Source organism: Danio rerio, chromosome 20, assembly GCF_052040795.2.
Source record: "Danio rerio strain M-AB ecotype USA chromosome 20, GRCz13ab, whole genome shotgun sequence".
Classification (NCBI taxonomy): Eukaryota; Metazoa; Chordata; class Actinopteri; order Cypriniformes; family Danionidae; genus Danio; species Danio rerio.
The window spans coordinates 30157957-30178818 of NC_141040.1; the positions used below are offsets into that span (position 1 = coordinate 30157957).

Below are 20862 nucleotides of genomic sequence, written 5' to 3' on the forward strand. Positions count from 1 at the left end.
ATCTTGTAAATCATTTATTAAGCATAGTTCAACAATAACTAATGCTGTAATGTGAAGTGGATGCTGACAAAGGAAGTGCAGATCCAAACGCAGGTTTACTAAAAAGATGGTCAGGCAAGCAACAGTTAACACAGTAGCAAACAGACGTAAACAGGCAATCCAGAGTCACAGATTGTCAAAAAGGCAGGCGGCAGACAACATAAAACAAACAAAACAAAGCAAGGTTTAAATATGGAAGGCGAGGAAAATGCCTCGTAATGTTTACAGTTCAACAGGACTCAGCAATGGGTGTCTAAAAGTGAACCATATATATATACATATATATGTATATATATATATATATATATATATATATATACATATACATATGTATGTGCGTGTGTAATCAGTACTTGAGCAGCATCAGCTGTGTGAGTGTAATCAATGGAGACTTGGGGCAGGTGTGTGTGTGTGTGTGTGTGTGTGTGTGTGTGTGTTGCATGAAAATACTTACAGTATAGTTTTTTTATTGAGACAGGATTGTAGTCTGTGTAAATGTGAATGTTCTCCAGTGATTTCTGAAGTTTAGATCGCTGGTGATTGTGACAAATGTATTATTAAAATCCAAAGTTGTACATGCTAATAATAGTCAATGTACTGCAAGTTAACGTGAACTAATGTCATTTAACTTAAATAGCATTACCAAACGTAAACAAAGATAAATAAGTAGCAAAACAAATGTATTAATAGTTTGTTCATGTTAGTAAATACATTAACTAATGGACCTTTTTTCAATATTTAGATTTTTTTTACCCTCAGATTCCAGAATTTTTCACTCTCTTTCAAATATTGTCCTATCCTAATAAACTATACCTCACTGAAAAGTGTATTTATTAAGCTTGTACAATAGTAACATAAAAATATAATTTTTTAAAAAATATCCACTCCATCAGACATTAAGATATTTTCTTTAATCTTAATTAATATATTTTATGTAAATATTACAGTGAAAAAAGACAAACATAATTATACTTAAAAGTATAAATAATATAAACTTACAAGGTGGCTTGGTGGCGCAGGGGGTAGTGCTGTCGCCCTACAGCAAGAAGATCACTGATTTGAGCCACGGCTGGTTCAGTTGGCAATTCTGTGTGGAGTTTGCATGTTCGTGCATGTTGCATGTTCCCTGTGTTCATGTGGCTTTGCTCCGGGTGCTCCGGTGTCCCCCACAAGTCCAACACATGCGCTATAGGTGAATTGGGTAAGCTAAATTGTCTGTAGTGTATGTGTGTGAATGAGAGTGTATGGGTATTTCCTAGTGATGGGTTGCAACTGGAAGGGCATCTGCTGCGTAAAACAAATGCTGGATAAGTTGGGAGTCATTCCGCTGTGGCGACCCCTGATCGGGTCTAAGTAAAAAAGAAAATGAATGAATGAATAAGCGCACACAATGAAATTAAAAATCATGTCTTTAAGGTATTTAAAATCAAATCAAGTGTGTTTTCTTATATTAAGGTATGAAGCGCGGGTGGTGGAGTTGAGCGATTGGCTGCAACAGCTGGAGGTGAGACTGAAGACAGATGCTCCTCTGTGGGGTGGGAGTGAGCCTGCAGCCCCCGACTGCTCAGAGGAGCTGACAAGAGTGGAGGAAATCCATCGAGAGCTGCTGATGAGGAGGTACATATGGACAGTCTGTCTGCATGTTTATGAACTAGTACCGTAACAGTATCTAAGAATAAGTATTCATGTTTTATTTGTGTGTTTGAGAATATTTATTTTTCAGTGTTTAGCCATCTTCTGTTACGATTAAATGTACTGAAAATTGGCTGTATGTTTTCTGCCATAGGGCTTCTCTTGAACGTCTGTGTCAGTCCTCTGTCACCGTCAGAGAGAGAGAAACAAGGGCAGAGAATAGTGCCGCAGAAGAGATGCTCTTGAACCATGAAGCTCTGCTGCAGGAGGCTAGGACTCGACTCCGCAGCCTGCAGGACTACCAGGCTTTTGAGGAGGCGCTAAGAGCAGTGGAAACCTGGTTGAAGGATGTGGAGATAAAGTTAGAGAAACTGGAGAGCACAGAGGGGAATAAAAAGGAGGTGGAGGAGAAACTTGAGCAAGCTCAGGTACAACAACTAGGAATATCTGCACATTTAGTGATTTTTTTTTTTATCTCTTTTATATTTGAATGTCAGACAACGGAAATTCATTTGGATACAAATTTGATGTTTTATTTGCGTATTGAATAGAACAACAGTAATTCTAGTTACAAGTTCCAGGATTCTTTTCTGATATGCATAACCATACTAAAACAAAAATTAAAACAAAGTTTTGCAAGTATACAATGTAGTAGTAGTAATAATCAAAACAACTTTTTAGTTACAATACATTTCTTTGAGGAAAAGAATTCCCCGTGAAGTGACATAAGAAAGGGCCCCAAATCTTGTGATATTGTCCAATGTTTTTTTTAAGATATCTGGTTCATTCCAAGTGCAGAGTAGATATCAATACATTCATTAGTTTTTCTTTGGCTTAGTCCCTTTATTCATCAGGGGTTGCTACAGCGAAGAGAACTGCCGACTTATCCAGCATATGTTTTACACAGCAGATGCCCTCCCAGCTGCAACCCAGTACTGGGAACTAGATGTCAATTCTTCATCATAAAATATAATGTTTTTTATTTAATCATGTATGTATTATTTTATTTATCATTATATGTGTTTAATTTAAGGTTGTCAATAAACAAAAACTGAAATAGCTGAAATAAATATAGGTTGTTTTCAAAAAAAAAAAAAAAAAAAGGATTTTGTAGATTCCGCTGTGACGATCCCGAATTAATAAAGGGACTAAGCTGACAAAAAAATGAATGAATGAATGAAGATTCCTAGAGCACACCTCATAATCCATATGAAAAATAAATATGCACACTAAGGGCCCTATCATACATCCTGCGCAATGTGGCGCAAGGCGTGGCGCAATAGTCTTTTGCTAGTTTCTGCTTGGCGCAAGAATTGTTTTGAGGCGTTGCGCTACGCTGTTTAAATAGCAAATGCATTTGCGCTCATATGTGTGCCCATAGGCGTTCTGGTCTAAAAAGGAAGGGTTTCTGAGGCCCAGTGGTGGCGCGTTGCTATTTTGAGAAACTAAAATTGATTTTTCATTAGACCAAAACAAACCCGGTCTAAACTCCAGTGCAGAGTTGCGCCTCGCTTACACACTGCTTAATACACACAGGAGAGCAATACGCTAATATCTTTACATATGAAAATATTTAATTATTAAGGATATGTATAGGATATAATAAGAATATATATATTTATAAATATACAGAATTAAAATATTACAAAACATATTATTTTCTAGCCTACATAAATATAAAAAACACTGCCTTTATGCCTTCTTCATCTCGGGAGGCTTTTTCAGTTCATTCATAACAATTTGTTTTTGTATAATGTTATCATTATTAGCAATATTATTTATAATATCCATATTTATATTTGTTTTATTAAAAACAAGCTTAGATTTGCCCACCTGCAGGTTTTAGATCATATGGGGCACAGCATGTGTTTTAGGATATAACTCAGGTTTTTGAGCACACTTTGTTATTATTGTTCATTTATTCTTTTGCTGGAAATTAGAACTGAATTTAGAAATAGTTTTGAAACAAATATTTGCGCTTAACAAACAAAATTAATTATTTATAGACTAATTGATGTCTGTGCGTAAAGGTTCCCTATCCACAAGAGCAAAAATGATAGTAGATCATTTATCTCTCATTCTCACACGGTAGATGCTCTGTTTAACAGTTGTCTTTAACTGTTAACTGTTAACTGTTTGCTAGTGAAATGCTTAGTTTTTCCACTTACACTTACTTTACGTCATGTAAATAGCAAATGCGCTTATGGCGCGACGCAAGGCTCTTAAAGGGAATGGGAGAAGACTCTGATTGATTTATTCTCAAAACACACCTATAACTCATTAAGAAAATAAGCTCAACCCTTTTAGACCATCCGCCACAGCACAAAGTGGATTTTTCCGTCCTTAAATGAGCAAAAATGCATTCTGACATGCCCTGAAAGCGTTTGCGCCCACCGCTTTGCGCTCTGCGCATGGACCGTCAAAATAGAGCCTTAAACACTTACACCAGGGGTGTCCAGTACTCGCTTCTGGAAGGCCAGTGTCCTGCATCGTTTAGCTCCAACTTCCTTCAACACACCTGCCTGAATGTTTAGAATAGTTCTAGAAAGAGCTTGATTAGCTGACTCACGTGTCTAATTGGGGCTGTAACTAAAATATGCAGGAGACCGGCCCTCCAGGACTGAGTTTGGACAACCCTGACCTACACAATTTGGATGAGTGTCAGTAATAACAGACTCCTTTAAATCACTTCAGTAATTTTACCTAGATAACAGTGCTCATCCATCAAAAACATACTAGTAAAATATTGGTTCACTTAACTGTTCATGAAAACATAGTTTGTGAATTAACGGTAGGGCTGCATGATACTGGAAAAATTACACATTGCATCTATTCTGCAACATACAGTATATTGCGGAATATTGTACAATTTCTTGATGATTTGAATAAATGTTTGTAAAGAGTCTATAATTTTAGATTGATTGGAAAGATTGGGAGTGCATAAAATATAATTCAGTAATTAAGTTTATTGTATAGGGCTAGAGCACAATAAGTCTTGTATAATAAGCATAATATTTATATTATTGAGCATGATATTTGTATAATAAACAATCTACAAGCATAGATAGTCAATAAAAATATGCTAATTAAATAAACAGCATTTTATTGCTTTCAGAAGAGTCATTATTTATTCACCCATACAGTAATTAAATAATCAAATGTAAAATAATACTGTATAGTCTTCGTTTTATAATCATTTTCATAAAATGAATCGTTATAACTTTTTCAAAGTACAAACAGTACGTTTTCCTACGCCTGAATGCTTTTACAACCATCACACAGTCACAGGCCTCAAAAAACAATGATGAATTATAACCCAGACTCAACATTGCAAATACTTGCTCTGTGACTATTGTGAATGATCACATTGCTATATTGATGCTGAATTAATATATTGTGCAGCCCTAATCACCGGGCCATAATGTTTAGCCGGTTTTATACACAGTGGGATGATTTAGGGCTGGAGATCTTTAGAAGCAATCTCAGAAAATGACAGAGCTTGTATTTTAATGTTAAACGGCTAATTAATAATTCACTCAGTAATTTAAATGACTTTGTTAGGGCTGATTGTTTTAATGCATTTGGTGTTTAGTGGTTAAAAATACAGATTGCATACAGAAAACCAAAATCAGGTTAATAGGACTAAACAGCAGCACTCTAATAAATGATATTCAAATAAATGCTTCCATCTATTTAGCTCTGAACATGTTAATTGTTTGTCATACCTTTTTATCGCCCTAAAATGCCTTCTGTTTATAATCAAATTCAGCTGGGGTGTTTTAGGACAGGCATAACTTTGCTATCAAGGTGCTTGTACAAGTTTCAATTCTTTTTAATACATTTTAAATGAATTGCTTAAGTTAACATTAACATTGACAGGCCTGATTTTATTGTTATTCTCTATTTTAATGTTAAATTAAATCTCTACTTTTCTGCTACTCCTTTTCCTCTTTGTATTTGATGATCTTCACCTGTTCATCCATTAGATTATAGTTTACATTTAACACTCAACTGACATTTCCCAGAACTGTTTAAGGGGAAGGAATATTTTTAGAATCGGTCTGTACTGTATCTGTGTCCAGTAGCTGTAACTTGTGTTTGTTTCCTCTCATCCAGGATATCCTGCTTATGAAGGGAGAGGGCGAGGTAAAGCTCAACATGGCGGCCGGGAAAGCAGAGCTGGTCATCAAGACCAATGGAGAAGTGGAGCGAGGAGTTATCTGTTCAAAGCTTCAGGAAGCTGAAGACGCATGGGCTGCACTGCTTTTGGGAGCTATGAGTTGTCACAGGTGACTTGTTTACTTGACTTGTGTAGCTTAACTCACTAAATAGCCTGCGTTTAAAAAGTTTAGGTCAATTGTTAGGGAATGAAAATGATCCAGAACCAGGGAAACATCAATAGTAATTACCAGCCCCATTAAGGTATTTTGGGTCAGGAGTGATAAGAGTGGGAGCATAGTGGGCTGTTTTTAAATTGATAAGTGTGCTTGACTGCAGGTGGCAATTAAAGTCATTATCACTATGGTAACCAAGTTATTATCCTGCTCTATCAGTTTCAATTAACATCAAGTGTGTAATTTTGGAATGTTAATGATGTTATCTATCTATGTATCTGTTCATCTATCCATCAGTCCATCTATTACTCTACAGCATCAATTCCAAAAATGTTGGGACCTTTTGTAAAATCCAGTAAAATGAATGATATGTAATTTGCTAATTCTCTTATTTTTTAAAAAACAAACAAAAGCACAAAGAAAAGATTTCCTGCTTATTCACAAGCAACTAAAATGTATTCTGGAAATAAAAACAAATTTACCTTTATTGTGGTTTAATATTTTGGTAATTTAACTGTTTAAGTTGTACAAGCATTTTTTTAAAAAGCCAATCTGACATAATAAGTCATACATTGAAAATCTATCTATCTATCTATCTATCTATCTATCTATCTATCTATCTATCTATCTATCTATCTATCTATCTATCTGTCTGTCTGTCTGTCTGTCTGTCTGTCTGTCTGTCTGTCTGTCTGTCTGTCTGTCTGTCTGTCTGTCTGTCTGTCTGTCTGTCTGTCTGTCTGTCTGTCTGTCTGTCTGTCTGTCTGTCCGTCCGTCCGTCCGTCCATCCATCCATCCATCCATCCATCCATCCATCCATCGAACCTTCCATCCATCCCAACACCCATCCATCCATCAATCAATCCATCCAACCAACCAACCATCCATCCATCCATCCATCCATCCATCCAACCAACCCTCCATCCATCCATCCATCCTTCCATCCATCCATCCATCCATCTATCCAACCATCCATCCATCCAACCAACCAACCATCCATCCATCCATCCATCCATTCATTCATCCATCCATCCATCCATCTATCCAACCATCCATCCAACCATCCATCCATCCATCCATCCATCCAACCAACCATCCCTCCATCCATCCATCCATCCATCCATCCATCCATCCATCCATCCATCCATCCATCCATCTATTCAACCATCCAACCAACCATCCATCCATCCATCCATCCATCTATCCATCTATTCAACCATCCATCCAACCAACCATCCATCCATCCAACCAACCAACCATCCCTCCATCCATCCATCCATCCATCCATCCATCCATCTATTCAACCATCCATCCAACCAACCATCCATCCATCCATCCATCATCTATCGAATCATCCATCCATCCATCCATCCATCCAACCAACCAACCATTCATCCATCCATCCATCCATCTATTCAACCATCCATCCAACCAACCATTCATCCATCCATCCATCCATCTATTCAATCATCTATCTATCCATCCAACCAACCAACCATCCATCCATCCATCCATCCATCCATCCATCATCTATCTAATCATCCATCCATCCAACCAACCATCTATCCATCCATCCATCCATCCATCCAACCATCCATCCATTATCCAGCCACCCATCCATCTATCCATCCATCCATCCAAAAATGTAAAATATAAACAATCCATATATACTTTTACTAATGGATACGTGACACTCTATTTCATTTAATTAAAGTCATAGATAGCAAAGAAAGTAAACTGTGACATTTTATACACCAACCAGAGGACTGCTGCAGTGCTGGGAAATTATTCAAGTTCAGGTTTGCATAAACCTGGTTGACAGCAGAGACTACAGGCTGTCACTGAGGCTCATTGTGAACTAACAAAGTATTGACAGATGTGTACAATAAATACTGTGACACCAACAGTTGTCTGACTTTGTTTTGGTTCAGTGTAATCCAATACATTAATGTACTGTACCTTTATATCAATGTTATCTGACATTACATTAAGATGAATTTGTTCTAACATTGTTACATAACAATATTTTAATCTACAATGAATAAACTCTGAGAAAATGAAAGTGTCTAAAAGTAACTACAATCTCTGCTTCTTATGTGTTTTTGTAGCCGCTTGGAGTGGACCGTAAGTCAATGGGATTTGTTTGTGGAGTCTCGAGCACAGCTGCAGAGGTGGCTGGAGGGAGTCGGGCTGGAGGTTAAAGGTCCTCTTGAGCCTCAGCTTGGGCTTAGAGAGAAGCGAAAGCAGTTGGAGAGACTGCGCTTGCTGTCATCAGATGTGGAGGACCACCAGGGAGCTTTGTGCTATCTGGAGGAGAGTGCAGCCGAACTTTACAAGCGCACTGGTGACCCCGTCTTTAAAGAGGAAGAAATGGTTCTCCTCAGGGCGCATTTTGAGGATGTCAAAGCTGCAGCAGAGGTGCAGTATTATGCCTATGCTGGATAGTTGTAGTCTAAGTGAGTAAGTGTAAATCAAAAAAAAATTTAATTGAGTTAATTGATACTTTATATTATCTAGGAGAGAGTCAGACTGTCAGAAGATGTTGTCCACGAACATAAGACGTACATGGAAACAACCAGGGAGCTCACTGATTGGCTAATGGTGGTAGGGGAGGAGCTTCAGCAGTGCTCTGACCCATCTGGAGACTCTCCCACCTTAAGTCGCAAGCTGACTGATGTCCGGGTAAGAAAATTTAATTATTCTCATATTAAACTACATAAAGAAAAAAAATGTGTTAGGTTTTTATACTAAATATTTTTATACCATATAGTGCAGTCACATTTTATAATGAGATCCAATTTTCACTATAACTCTTTCTGTGCCAGCGTTTGCTAAAAAACTTGCCAGCCATTGTCAGCAATTTTATGATTTATGATCAGAAAATTTCCTGCTAGGAAGGTAAGTGAGTGGTAAGTGTACCGGCCTCTTAGGTTTTAGGTACACCTTACTAGTACTGGGTTGGACCCAGTTTTGCCTTCAGAACTGCCTTAATCCTTCGTGGCATAGATTCAACAAGGTACTGAAAATATTCCTCAGAGATTTTGGTCCATATTGACATCATAGCCTCACACAGTTGCTGCAGATTTGTTGGCTGCACATCCATGATGCGAATCTCCAGTTCCACCACAACCCAAAGCTGCTCTATTGGATTGAGATCTGCTGACTGTGGAGTCCATTTGAGTACTGTGAACTCATTGTCATGTTCAAGAGACCGAAGATGGGTACACTGGGGTTATAAAAAGATGGACATGGTCAGCAACAATATTTAGGTAGGCTGTGGCATTCAAACGATGCTCAATTGGTATGAATGGGCCCAAAGTGAGCTAAGAAAATATCTCCCACACCATTACACCACCACCACAAGCCTAAACATTTGGTACAAGGCAGGATGGTTCCATGCTTTCATGTTGTTGACACCAAATTCTGACCCTGCCATCCGAATGTCGCAGCAGAAATCGAGACTCAACAGACCAGGCAACGTTTTTCCAAACTTCTTTTGTCCACATTTGGTGGGCCTGTGCAAATTGTAGCCTCAGTTACCTGTCTTTAGCTGACAGGAGTGACACTTAGTATGGTCTTCTGTTGCTATAGCCTATCTGCCTCAAGGTTTGACTTGTTGTGCTTTCAGAGATGCTCTTCTGCATACCTGGGTTTTAACAAATGGTTATTTGAGTTACTGAGTTACCAATCTGCCATTCTTTTCTGACCTCTGGCATCAACTAGGCATTTGCACCCACAGAACTGCTGCTCACTGGATATTTTCTCTTTCTTGGACCATTTTCTCTAAACTCTAAAAATGGTTGTGTGTGAAAATCCTAGTAGATCAGCAGTTCCTGAAATACTCAGACCAGCCAACAACCATATTACATTCAAAGTCACTTAAATCACCTTTCTACCCCATTCTGATTCTCAGTTTGATCTGCGGCAGATTGCCTTGACCATGTCTACATACCTAAATGCATTGAGTTGCTGCCATGTGATTGGCTGTTTAGAAATTTGTGTTTATGAGCAGTTGGACAGGTGTACCTAATAGCGTGGCTGGTGAGTATATGAGCATAGCATATATCAAAACAAAGAACCAAGTGTCTGCTTTCAAACAACAAAAAGGTTGTAGGTTTAATCAAAAATGTAATACTTTTGGATGAAAAAAAAAAGAAAAAAAATGCATTTTTCTAAAAGTGTGCAGTATGTGTGTAGTAAGTAGTATGTAACACACCATTATAATGAAGAGATGAAGTCAAAGGAATGTTGTAAAACTTTTTTTACTCACAGTCTTACATTCTCTTTCTCTGGTTGTCTTACATTTTGTTCCTAGGACACAGAGAAGTTCTGTACTTTACTCAGGACATGCATAGGGTTTCCTCTAGCATAACATATCTAAAACACAGATTGCCATAAAACTCGTCAATGATACGGAAGTGTTTTCTCTTAAATGATGAGTTAATAACTATCACTATTGCCTGAATAAACTCCTAGTTTGCTGCTTATTTACAGTAATTAATTTAGTAGTTATTAGTTTGGATTAAGGATATATAATAAAGTCTTGCAAAATATGTATTTTATAAGTAATAAACAATCAATATCTTAATAGTAGGAATAAGCCTATACATTTAACGGTGAAATTGGTTTCTTGAACTAAAGTGTTACCAATATTTCTAATTTCTTGCCAATTACTCATTTTCAAATCACATTGTTCCTTAAGTCCACATTTGTCTAAAACAAGCATGCAATTTGAATGTTTTTCATTAAGTTTATAATTCAGCAGAGCTTTTACACATTAATTAAGCATGCTATTTCCTGTGAACGTGCTTGTCCTCTCTCTGTGGAAAATGCTAGAGAGAACTAGCATATTGTTTTCCTCATTTACAAACATCATCTTTCATTGTGAACAGTGTGAAGCGACAAGAACAAATGCATTCTTTGAAGCAGATTGGTGTGAGACTGCACATCGAATTATGTGAGACACTGATGATATGAATGCATAATTGCAATTCATCTGCACATATGATTACAGAGTGTGGGTGTATAAACAGATAGAGAGATATGTGTTTTTATTAACCCCATGAGGGACAATGTGGTGCAACCGCTGCCACTCAATCTCGCCTGACAAAACAATACAACACAATTTACATTTTCAATGATTTAGTTAGCAGAAACTTTAGCTAAAATGGCTTTCAGATGAAGAGGAATACAAGAAGAAGAAGCTGATCACAAAATGTTGCAATGCAGAATGGCCCAAAATTGCACAATTCATGGAATATGCAGTGTTTACTTTCAAAAAGAGTGTTTAAAAAGTGTATTAAAGTAGTGTATTTAAAATAGTGCATTTAAATGGTGCATTAAAAAGTTGCCAACTGTACGATACTGACAGAAGTGTTTAGAAACAAAACACTCAGCTTGCTTTTTACTAAAGTATAAAGGAAAACATTCCACAGTTATGCACAACATATACTGTACATAATAAATATTGTTATAAAAGACTTAAATGGAAAATGTGTTAATCTGTGTGTTAGTGTGTGTTGTCGAATGTTTGATTATTGATGTGAGTGGTAGTATATTTTATTTAGAGGTCAGAGTTTTTGTACTGTATTCTCTCACTGGAATACAAATCAATGGACGCAGATGCTCAGATTTGACTATATTTATGGATCTGCAATATTTCTGTGCTGATTAGCTCATTATGTTGCTTGCTTATCTCTGTAGCTTATTTGTGTGTATGTGTATGTGTGTGTGTGTGTGTGTGTGTGTGTGTGTGTTTGATGAGAAAGAAGATCTCCATAATACTGAGTGTGTGTTTGATGAGAAAGAAAATGATTGTAAAGTACCAGAGGCACCGAGAGAGCAATAAGAGGTGTTAAAAAAGGGGAGAAAGGAAGAAAATTGGTGGGAAATTTTTTATGCTGTTTCTGGCACGTTTCTCCCTAGATGATCAACGCCAGTCAGAGAGATTGAGAGAGTGGAGTAGATGGGATAAAGGATAATAGGACTACACAGCAGCACTCTAAATAAATCATACTCAAATAAATGCTTCCATCTCTTTAGCTTTAAAGATGTGGTTTGTTTGTCAGAGATTATACCTTTATATTACCTTAAAATGCCTTCTATTTATAATGGAATACAACTGGGGTGTTTTAGGACAGACATAACTTTGCATAGAAAGCAGTTGTGTCTAAAATCATGCCTTTTTTTTCTTTCTTCATTTTTTATTGTATGAGGGATGACAATAGGTAAGTAAGTAAAATTAAAAAAATGTATGAATAAATCAGCCTGGGGTGGAATAAATATTAATAATTTGAGATATGTATATATATATATATATATACAGTGCATTCAGAAAGTATTCATAGCTCTTCACTTTTTCCAATTTTTTTTTTTGTTACAGCCTTATTACAAAATGGATTAAACTCTTTCATTTTCTCAAAATACCCCATAATGACAATGTGAAAAAAAGATTCTTTGAAATTGTTGCAAATTTATGAAATAAAAAACCTGAAAAATCACATGTACATAAGTATTCACAGCCTTTGCTCAATACTTTGTTTATGCACCTTTGGCAGCAATTATAGCCCTAAGTTTTTTTTTAAATATGATGCCACTAGCTTGCCACAAAACCTGTCTTTGGGAATTTTTGCATGTTCCTCTTTGCAGTACCTCTCAAGCTCTATCAGGTTGGATGGGAAGCTACGTTGTACAGCCATTTTCAGATCTCTCCAGAGATGTTCAATAGGATTTAGGTCTGGGCTCTGGCTGGGCCACTCAAGGACATTCACTGAGTTGTTGTGAAGCCACTCCATTGATATTTCGGTGGTGTGCTTTGTGTCATTGTCCTGCTGAAAGATGAACCCACGCCCCAGTCTGATGTTAAGAGGCATGTTTTCTGAAGCATGTTTTCATTCAGGATGTCTCTGTACATTGTCTTCCTTTTGGCAAATTCCAGGCAAGGAGTGGTTTCCGTCTGGCCACTCTACCATACAGGCCTGATTGGTGGACTGCCGCACAGATGGTTGTCCTTCTTTTCCACTGTGCTCATTGTAACTTTCAGAGCAGCTGAAAATTTTCTGTAACCTTCCCCAGCCTTGTGCCACAAGACAATTCCGTCTCAGAGGTCTACAGACAATTCCTTTGTTTTCATGCTTGTGTTTTAACATGCACTGTCAACCCTAAGACCTTATTTAGACAGGTGTACGTCTTTTCAAATCATGCCCAATTAACTGAATTTATCACAGGTGAACTCCATTTAAGCTGCTGAAACATCTCAAGAATGATCGGTGGAAACCGAATGTACCTGAGCTCAACTTAGAGCTTCATGGCAAAGGCTGTGAATACTTATGTACATGTGATTTTTTAGCTTTTTTTTTTTTTGTAAATTTGCAACAATTTCAAAAAAATGTTATGTGTAGGATTTAGAGGAAATGGATGAGTTTAATTCATTTTGGAATAAGCCTGTAAGATAAAAAATGTGGAAAAAGTGAAGCGCTATGAATACTTTCCAGATATAAACATAAACAGCATTTCATTATTTTCTGTAGAGTTGTAATGTATTCAGGTATATAGTAATTAACAAATGTAGAATAATACTGCATAGTCTTAATTTTATCAACAATTCAATAAAATTACATTACATTTAGTCACTCAGCAAACACTTTTGTCCAAAGCGACTTACAGTTGAGTCGGTCTTCAGCAATTCAACAAGAAGAAACAATACATCGGAGTAGTGCTATTTGTTAAGTAACTTATTTGTGAGTAGTAGGACTTTATTGTTTTGTTTTTTTCATAGAGAGGGAGAGAGAAAGAAACAAAATAATCATTGTTAATTTTTAAAACAGTACATTTTCTTATGCCTGAATGCTTTTAAAACCTTAAAACATTCACAGGCCTCAAAAAAGAAAACACTTACAAAATGATAAATGCTGAATAAATATTGTGCAGCCCTAACATATATTTAAAAAGAAATGAGGATTGCTATTTCGGAGCCTGCATGAAATGACATGTTTCATAATTATGTTATATACAGTACATTAAAAGCAATAAAATGTCTACTTTGATGTTTAATAAAAATTGTGAATATACAAGAAAGAAAGGTTTTAACATAATTAAAAAGTAAAAGGTAGAGTTGAAGTCAGAATTATTAGCCCCCAAATTTTTTCCCCCCAAATTATGTTTAACAGAGCAAGAAATTTTTCACTGTATGTCTGAAAATATTTTTTCTTCTGGAAAAGAAGAAAATCTTATTTGTTTTATTCCGGCTGAAATAAAAGCAGTTTTTAATTTTGTAAAAATCATTTTTAAGTCAAAATTATTAGACCTTTAAGCTATTTTTTTCGATAGTCTACAGAACAAACCATTGTTATACAATAACTTGGCTTATTGCCCTAACCTGCCTAGTTAACCTAATTAACCTAGTTAAGCCTTTTTTGTCTTATCACGGCAAAGATAAAAAAAAATCAGTTATTAGAAATGAGTTATTAAAACTATTATGTTTAGAAATATGTTGAGAAAATTCAAAAAAGACAAACTCAACAACCCCACCCCTCCACCCCTGGCTTATTTTCAAGTAAATGTATAAATAGTCTTTTTAATGACTCAATGGTTAAGAATGTATGACACTTTATTCATTTTTCTACATTTAGTAAATGCAAATATGACATCAATACAGTACTCAGCATTTGAAGTTGATCAGAACCTTCCCGTTTTCCAACACCCATTATTGTCTTAGGACAATTTTGAAAAACGTTTTTTGATCCATTTCAAATCTTTGCTACTGTATAACACGTGTTATTCTTATTTTAATTTGTTCGTATTTTAATGATTATTTGTAAAAATTTTAATAATTATTTTTTTTATTCCCCAACACCCACTTTTAATTCTAAAGTAGTTTATTAATAAAACAATGAACTTAATTAAGTTTATTTCGCATTTGATTTTTATGAATGAATGAATGAATGAATGAATGAATTTCTATTTAAATCTGAGAAATCTCGACTGAATAAGTAAGCACGTTAGGAATAAAAATGCTGCTAATTTAGATTGATGAAACAGAAGGCGGTGCCGCGTTGGCACAGTATCGCTCATCCTCTGAATCGCGAGAGTTTTTGGCGCGCTGAACAGTCGCTCAGCCTCAGCAGCGCGCGAGTCACGAGCGGCGGCAGCAGTAGTTGGATAACAAGCAGGCACCGATGCTGCAGTTTCCGTAGCAACTTTACCCTCCCTCTCTCTCTCCCTCTTTCTCGCTCTCTCTCAGGAGCTGCTGGAGCGCGGCGCGTGCGAGGGTCGCGAGCGGCTGCGGCGCGTGCGGCTGAGCGCGGAGAGAGCCGGAAGGCACACGGCGGCGGCGGGCTGCGAGCTGATGGATGGAGAGGTGGCGGCTCTGGCTCGAGCGCTGCACCAGTGGGAGGGAGCTTCGCTACGAGCTCGCGACGCCCTCGAGACAGCCGTGGCGGCGGCGACAGGGGCCGAGCGTGAGCAGACGCGGCTGACAGCGCAGCTAGAGGGAGAAATGGAGAAGCTGGAGGGCCAGCTGAAGGAGTGGAGCGACGGACTGAGCTGCGCCGAGCGGAGGAACAGCGGAGCCGCGGCGGTGGAGGGATGGACGCTCGCCAAGGTAATTGAGAGTCGAGATGAAGAGGAAAGGGGGAGTGTATAAGGTAAATGCTGTTTAATTACAGTGTACGTTATGTAAGCTCTCACACCAGACACGCGCTGTTTAGAAAGTCAACAGCGTTAACTATGACAGTTTGATGAAGAATTTGGGTCCTTCTTAAAGGGACACGCACACTGTGCCATACAGACTGTATGATTATATTCAGAATGTATTCAATATTTATGTAGTTCAGTGATGACCTATACTATAGACTGATCAATAGATATGGACAACCAGATATGCAACATATGCAAAAGGTTTCTTAAAATAGCCATAAAATACCTCTATCTTTATGTAGTTTGTTTGTGTTTGAGAGAAATGTTAAGTTAAATTATAATTTATTTGTTCTGTTTTATTAATTGACAATTATTAACTTATTTTAAATATGACTTTAATGTGTTGTTTATTTTAATTGGATCAGATAATGTTAAATCATTATTCTTTTAATCACATTTTATTTATTTATTTTTTTGTTTATTTAAATACATTTTGGATATTTATTATTATTTTTTAAAACAGTTGGCCAAAATTTTATATTTAATGTTATTTTATAATGCATATATGTTTTTAAATCAATATGGCAATGCAATTGTAATGTATTTTTCCTATTTCTATTGAATCTTCATATTTTTGTATAGTACTACAATTGTTCAGTTATTTTTTATTTAATTATCTAATTTATCTTATTCCTTTGTTTCTTTTCTACTAATCTTTGTTCATTTGTTCTACTAAATTGTTTATTTATGTTAATCTTATTTTTTTTTCATTATTAATGAATTAATAATTAATTATTAATGTTTTTTTGGCCAATCATTACCACGAACTTGTTGACCCCGGTTAAAACAACAACAACATTAACAACAACAACCTTTTACAGAGTAATACCCTTTTTCCTTGCTTTCCTTGTTTGTCATATTTTCTGTCTGCAGTCTGGCTATTTCACATACACAACACTGAGTTGTAATGTTTTCCTGCTGTTGAGGTTTTTTATATACTTCATTTGCAGCTTGCTGTTTAGATAATTGAAAAAGGGTTTAAAAAATGTTTCCTCCTTTTTTCCTCAAATCCCTCAATGCTTCCATCTTCCTTTTTTTTACTTTCTCTCATCCCGTGTTTCCGGTGTCCGGACTTGTTTGTGTTACACGCTCGTTTGCGCGGCTCAAGCTCCTCAACATCTGACAGCTGACTCCCATCGGGACCAGGAGAGAGAGAGAGAGAGGACAGAAAGAAAGGAGGCGGGAGGAAGGAGGGCAGAATGTGAAAGGGAGGGAGAGAATGCGAACGAGAAAACATGTTAAAGGCGGGGAGAAGTGAATGAGAGCCGCTGGAGAGTGTGAAAAAGAGGGCGAAGAGTGGAAGACCGGGAGGAGTAAGAGAAGGAAGAGGAGGAGAGAGACCGCAGTAGGAAGTGTTGTATAGAGGGAAGTTAGGGAAGCATTTCCCTCTTGTTTTTAAAGAGACGCTCAGGGGGAGGGTGAGAGGCTCCTCGGTATAATCTCAGACATGTTTGCAGAAGTGGGAACGCTTCCTGGACTCGGCAAAGAACAGAAATGCTTTTGTAAGAATCCCTCTCTTGGAGTTGAATGGAGTTGTGTGTTTCAGTGCTCAATGCGCAGATGTGTGTGAGTGTGTGTGAAGCAGCAAGCTGATAAATGAGATTTTAGGTGTCAAGCATGGCCTGTGCATTGACACTCACCCCGCTGTGTTTGTCAGGGTGTTCTGGAGGGGCTTCAGACAGCTGAAGTTATGGAGGAGAAGCTGAAGGCGCAGCTCAATGAACTGTGTGGGTTTTCCAGTGATCTGGGTCCACAGTCGGACAGAGTCAGCGCTCTCATAAAGCTACACAACAGGTGAGTGCTGCACACACACACACACACACACGCACGCGCACACACACACACACACACACACACACTAATATGCTGCAGGTTAAAGGGGTTTGGAGTCAAACGGTCACCGTCTGGTTTTGTTTAGCAGTTCATTTTTTGAGTTTGTTTGGTATTTTTAGAGTGGAAGATGGCTGTTTGTCACAGATTTTCCTGTTTATGTCTTCACTGCTTATTGCATGTGTCTGTTTTTATTGGTAGAGTCATAGTTTTAACGAGTTAAAATTTTTCCTTTGACATTTTTATTTTTGTAAAAACTGTTGATGAGTAAACAGCATAAAAACGGTATTGTGTACATGTAGTATATTAAAATGTACCAAACAATTAACTAACTTAATTTAATAGTTCAATACAAACAGCAATAATATAATGTATATAATTTTTTGTTTTGAGTTCTGAAAATAAATAGTCTAAATAAAGTGTAACAAATTATTACAAAAATACCTTCAAGAAAGGTTAGTTAATGTATGATTTTTGTTGAAAATGTAAACACATCCAATATTTTTTACTATTTGGTTATTTGTTTCTTTCTTTTATTTATTTAACATATTTTTATATTAGTCGAATAGTTCATTAAAATAATTCATTCATTCATTCATTCATTCATTCATTTATTCATTCATTCATTCATTCATTCGGCTTATTAAAATTGTTTTTATTTCTAAAAGTAAACCCAATAAAAGTGTAAGAACTTAATGGGCCATATGCACAGCTAGAAGTTTATAGTTAACTTATAGAGTACTTATAGAGTATTTTCAATTTCACAAGGTTGTTTTTACAACAGTGATGTTATAATGTTATTACAATACATTCAGTTAAATAAATTTAAGTAATTATTTACTTGTTCAAGCATAGAATGAGATGAAACACTTTTTGTAACCACTAGCGCCATCAGTAGCAACAGGTTTGCACAGAAATTCCATTGAAAATACTGGGGTAAAATAAACTGTTATATTTTAAAGACATGGCCGGGGTTAATGGAACTTAATGCAGTGCTTGTCCGATCTGAGAGCAGCTTTATATTGTATATTGAACAGTCAGTAAAGATCACAAATTTTTAAAGAAATCGGATCTTAAACGTGACATTTTGTAATGGAAAAACAGATTACCCAAAGCTCTGTCTCAAAACGAAAAGTTTGTGTGCATATGAACTAAGTCTGTGAACTATGAAAAAAGTCTGTGTGTACAAAAAGTATTTTTTAAATAGACAGCTGTAATAGTAAGTTGACAAAATGATGCTGATGCTGTCAGTTTTTGCTTGTATTGTTTTGATATTGTCTTAATTCTTTGTCTTTGTTTATATGTAGACAGTGTTAAAGCACTTTGCTTATATATACAGTATATATATATATATATATGTTGTGTATAAAAATATAAAAGTGATATGATATGTTGTGTTGTTAGTTATGTTGATTAATGAATGCATGTTTCTTGACTATTTAAATAAATAAAAAGGGGGAAAAAACACAAGGAGTAATTTCAGTAGGAGAACATGTGAGACAAGGACAGATTAATGTTGATGCTTTCACTACAGTCCAGTGATCCAATCATTTGTAAACCTTTGATATGATTGCTTCATAAAAAAATGTCTCAAGAATTGGGTCATAAATGAGAGAAAAAATCTAAAGAAATGCAAGTAAATTAATGTTTTATTTTGTTGAAAATGTAGACATTAGGCGACAAGGCGCAGTGGGTAGCACGATCACCATACAGCAAGAAGGTCGCTGGTTTAAGCCCCGGCTGGGTCAGTTGGCATTTCTGTGTGGAGTTTTCTATGTTCTCCCCGTGTTGCCGTGGGTTTCCTCAGGGTGCTCCGGTTTCCCCCACAGTCCAAAGACATGCGCTATGTGTGAATTGAATAAACTAAATTATCTGTAGTGTATGTGTATGTGAATAAGTGTGTATGGGTGTTTCTCAGTACTGGGTTGCAGCACAGAAGGGCATCCGCTGCGTAAAAATATAATAATATGCAATAAAGGGACTGAGCCAAAATGAAAATGAATGAATGAATGAATGTAAAGTCATTCATTTCCTCTCCATTTTAATTGAATTATTTATATAAATAAACATTGAATTGCTTGTTTTGTACATTTGTTCCTTCACAATAGAATACATTGACACATATAAATTTAGCGCACTGAGGTGAATGAAGGGCTGTGATATATTGCACCTCATAGCTCTGCATCTGAAGTGTTTCGCCTGAGAGCACCTGTCATGACAGCAGGCTCTGCCTCGTTAGCATGCTTTTCAGGTATAGCAGCAAAAAAAAAACATGCTTATCTTCCCTCCACCGTCCACTTCAACCTCATCCGCATTGCTGTATGTGAGTGTGTATTTTGTGTGTGTGCCGGTTGTGCAGCGTTTTCACTTTCTGATTTCCAAACTCTCCCTCTGAGAGAGCCTGTCATTGAAACAGATGTCTGCTCACCTTGCGCTATCAGCCCCCCTGCACTCGCCCATTTTAACCCTCTCCCCCCTTTTCCACCTTTCCTTTTCTAATACCTCTGTGTGCATCTTTTTTCTCTCTGTAGCCTGAGTCTGCGAGCCTCCAGGGAGTGTCAGAATAAGGAGAAACTGCTGGAACAACGCTTCCGCTCTTCTCTGCATGACTTTCGGCAGTGGTTGGTCAATGCCAACATCTCCACCGCCAAATGCTTCGACTCTCCTCATAGCATCCAGGACGCCTCTATTGCTCTCCAAAGGATCCAGGTGAGTGGACGGTTCTCTGTCCAGGAGGCCAAATTGTAGAATTGTGGAACGGAGCCATAGTCTGGCCACAGCAGGTTGTCTCTATCCCTGTCATGTAAGAGTAGCCAGAATTTGACAAAGTGATAGTCCATTCGCAGGTCCCATGGGCCAGTTTATGAGGCCACCGTTCAGCCAAGGATGTGCCAGACTGGGCTATTTATGACTTCAATTAGTGCGGCGGAAAACCCAAGAGAGCAAAGGGAAAATGCGCAGTAATGATGTATGGTGTGATGAAAGAGACATAGGTAGACATGGATGAAAAGAGATTTGCAGCTGAATTTGAATGTCATTCATTAAATTGTATCTGCGGTGTGAAATTGCATGTCATTTATATTTAAGCTTTATATTTCCATCCATCAGTTATGATGTATTTGTTTAGTTGTTTAGACCCTGAAATGGGTTGCTGATTTACTCTGAATAATAGTTGTTTTAGGCTGCATGATGGCGCAGTGGGTACCAAGTTCACCTCACAGCTAGAAGGTCACTGGTTCGAGCCTCGGCTGGGTCAGTTGGCATTTCTGTGTAGAGTTTGCATGTTCTTCCCATGTTTGTGGGGTTTTTCCCCACAAGTCCAAAAATGTGG

The 20862-nt window shown here is 37.1% G+C and overlaps 1 protein-coding gene across 2 annotated transcripts in view; it reads left to right on the plus strand.

The window, feature by feature from the left end:
• syne1a (spectrin repeat containing, nuclear envelope 1a) overlaps nucleotides 1-20862 on the plus strand; it is a 238807-nt gene that overhangs the window by 120887 nt on the left and 97058 nt on the right. Inside the window, exons 55-62 of one of the 2 annotated variants that reach the window (XM_087298227.2) lie at nucleotides 1495-1656; nucleotides 1826-2099; nucleotides 5788-5960; nucleotides 8114-8423; nucleotides 8523-8687; nucleotides 15247-15606; nucleotides 17359-17495; nucleotides 20063-20240. In XM_087298227.2, the coding sequence (XP_087154353.1) occupies nucleotides 1495-1656; nucleotides 1826-2099; nucleotides 5788-5960; nucleotides 8114-8423; nucleotides 8523-8687; nucleotides 15247-15606; nucleotides 17359-17495; nucleotides 20063-20240 (1759 nt within the window). Of the gene's footprint in view, nucleotides 1-1494; nucleotides 1657-1825; nucleotides 2100-5787; nucleotides 5961-8113; nucleotides 8424-8522; nucleotides 8688-15246; nucleotides 15607-17089; nucleotides 17204-17358; nucleotides 17496-20062; nucleotides 20241-20862 lie in introns of those variants that run through there. The other variant, XM_087298228.1, reaches the window with a different exon arrangement.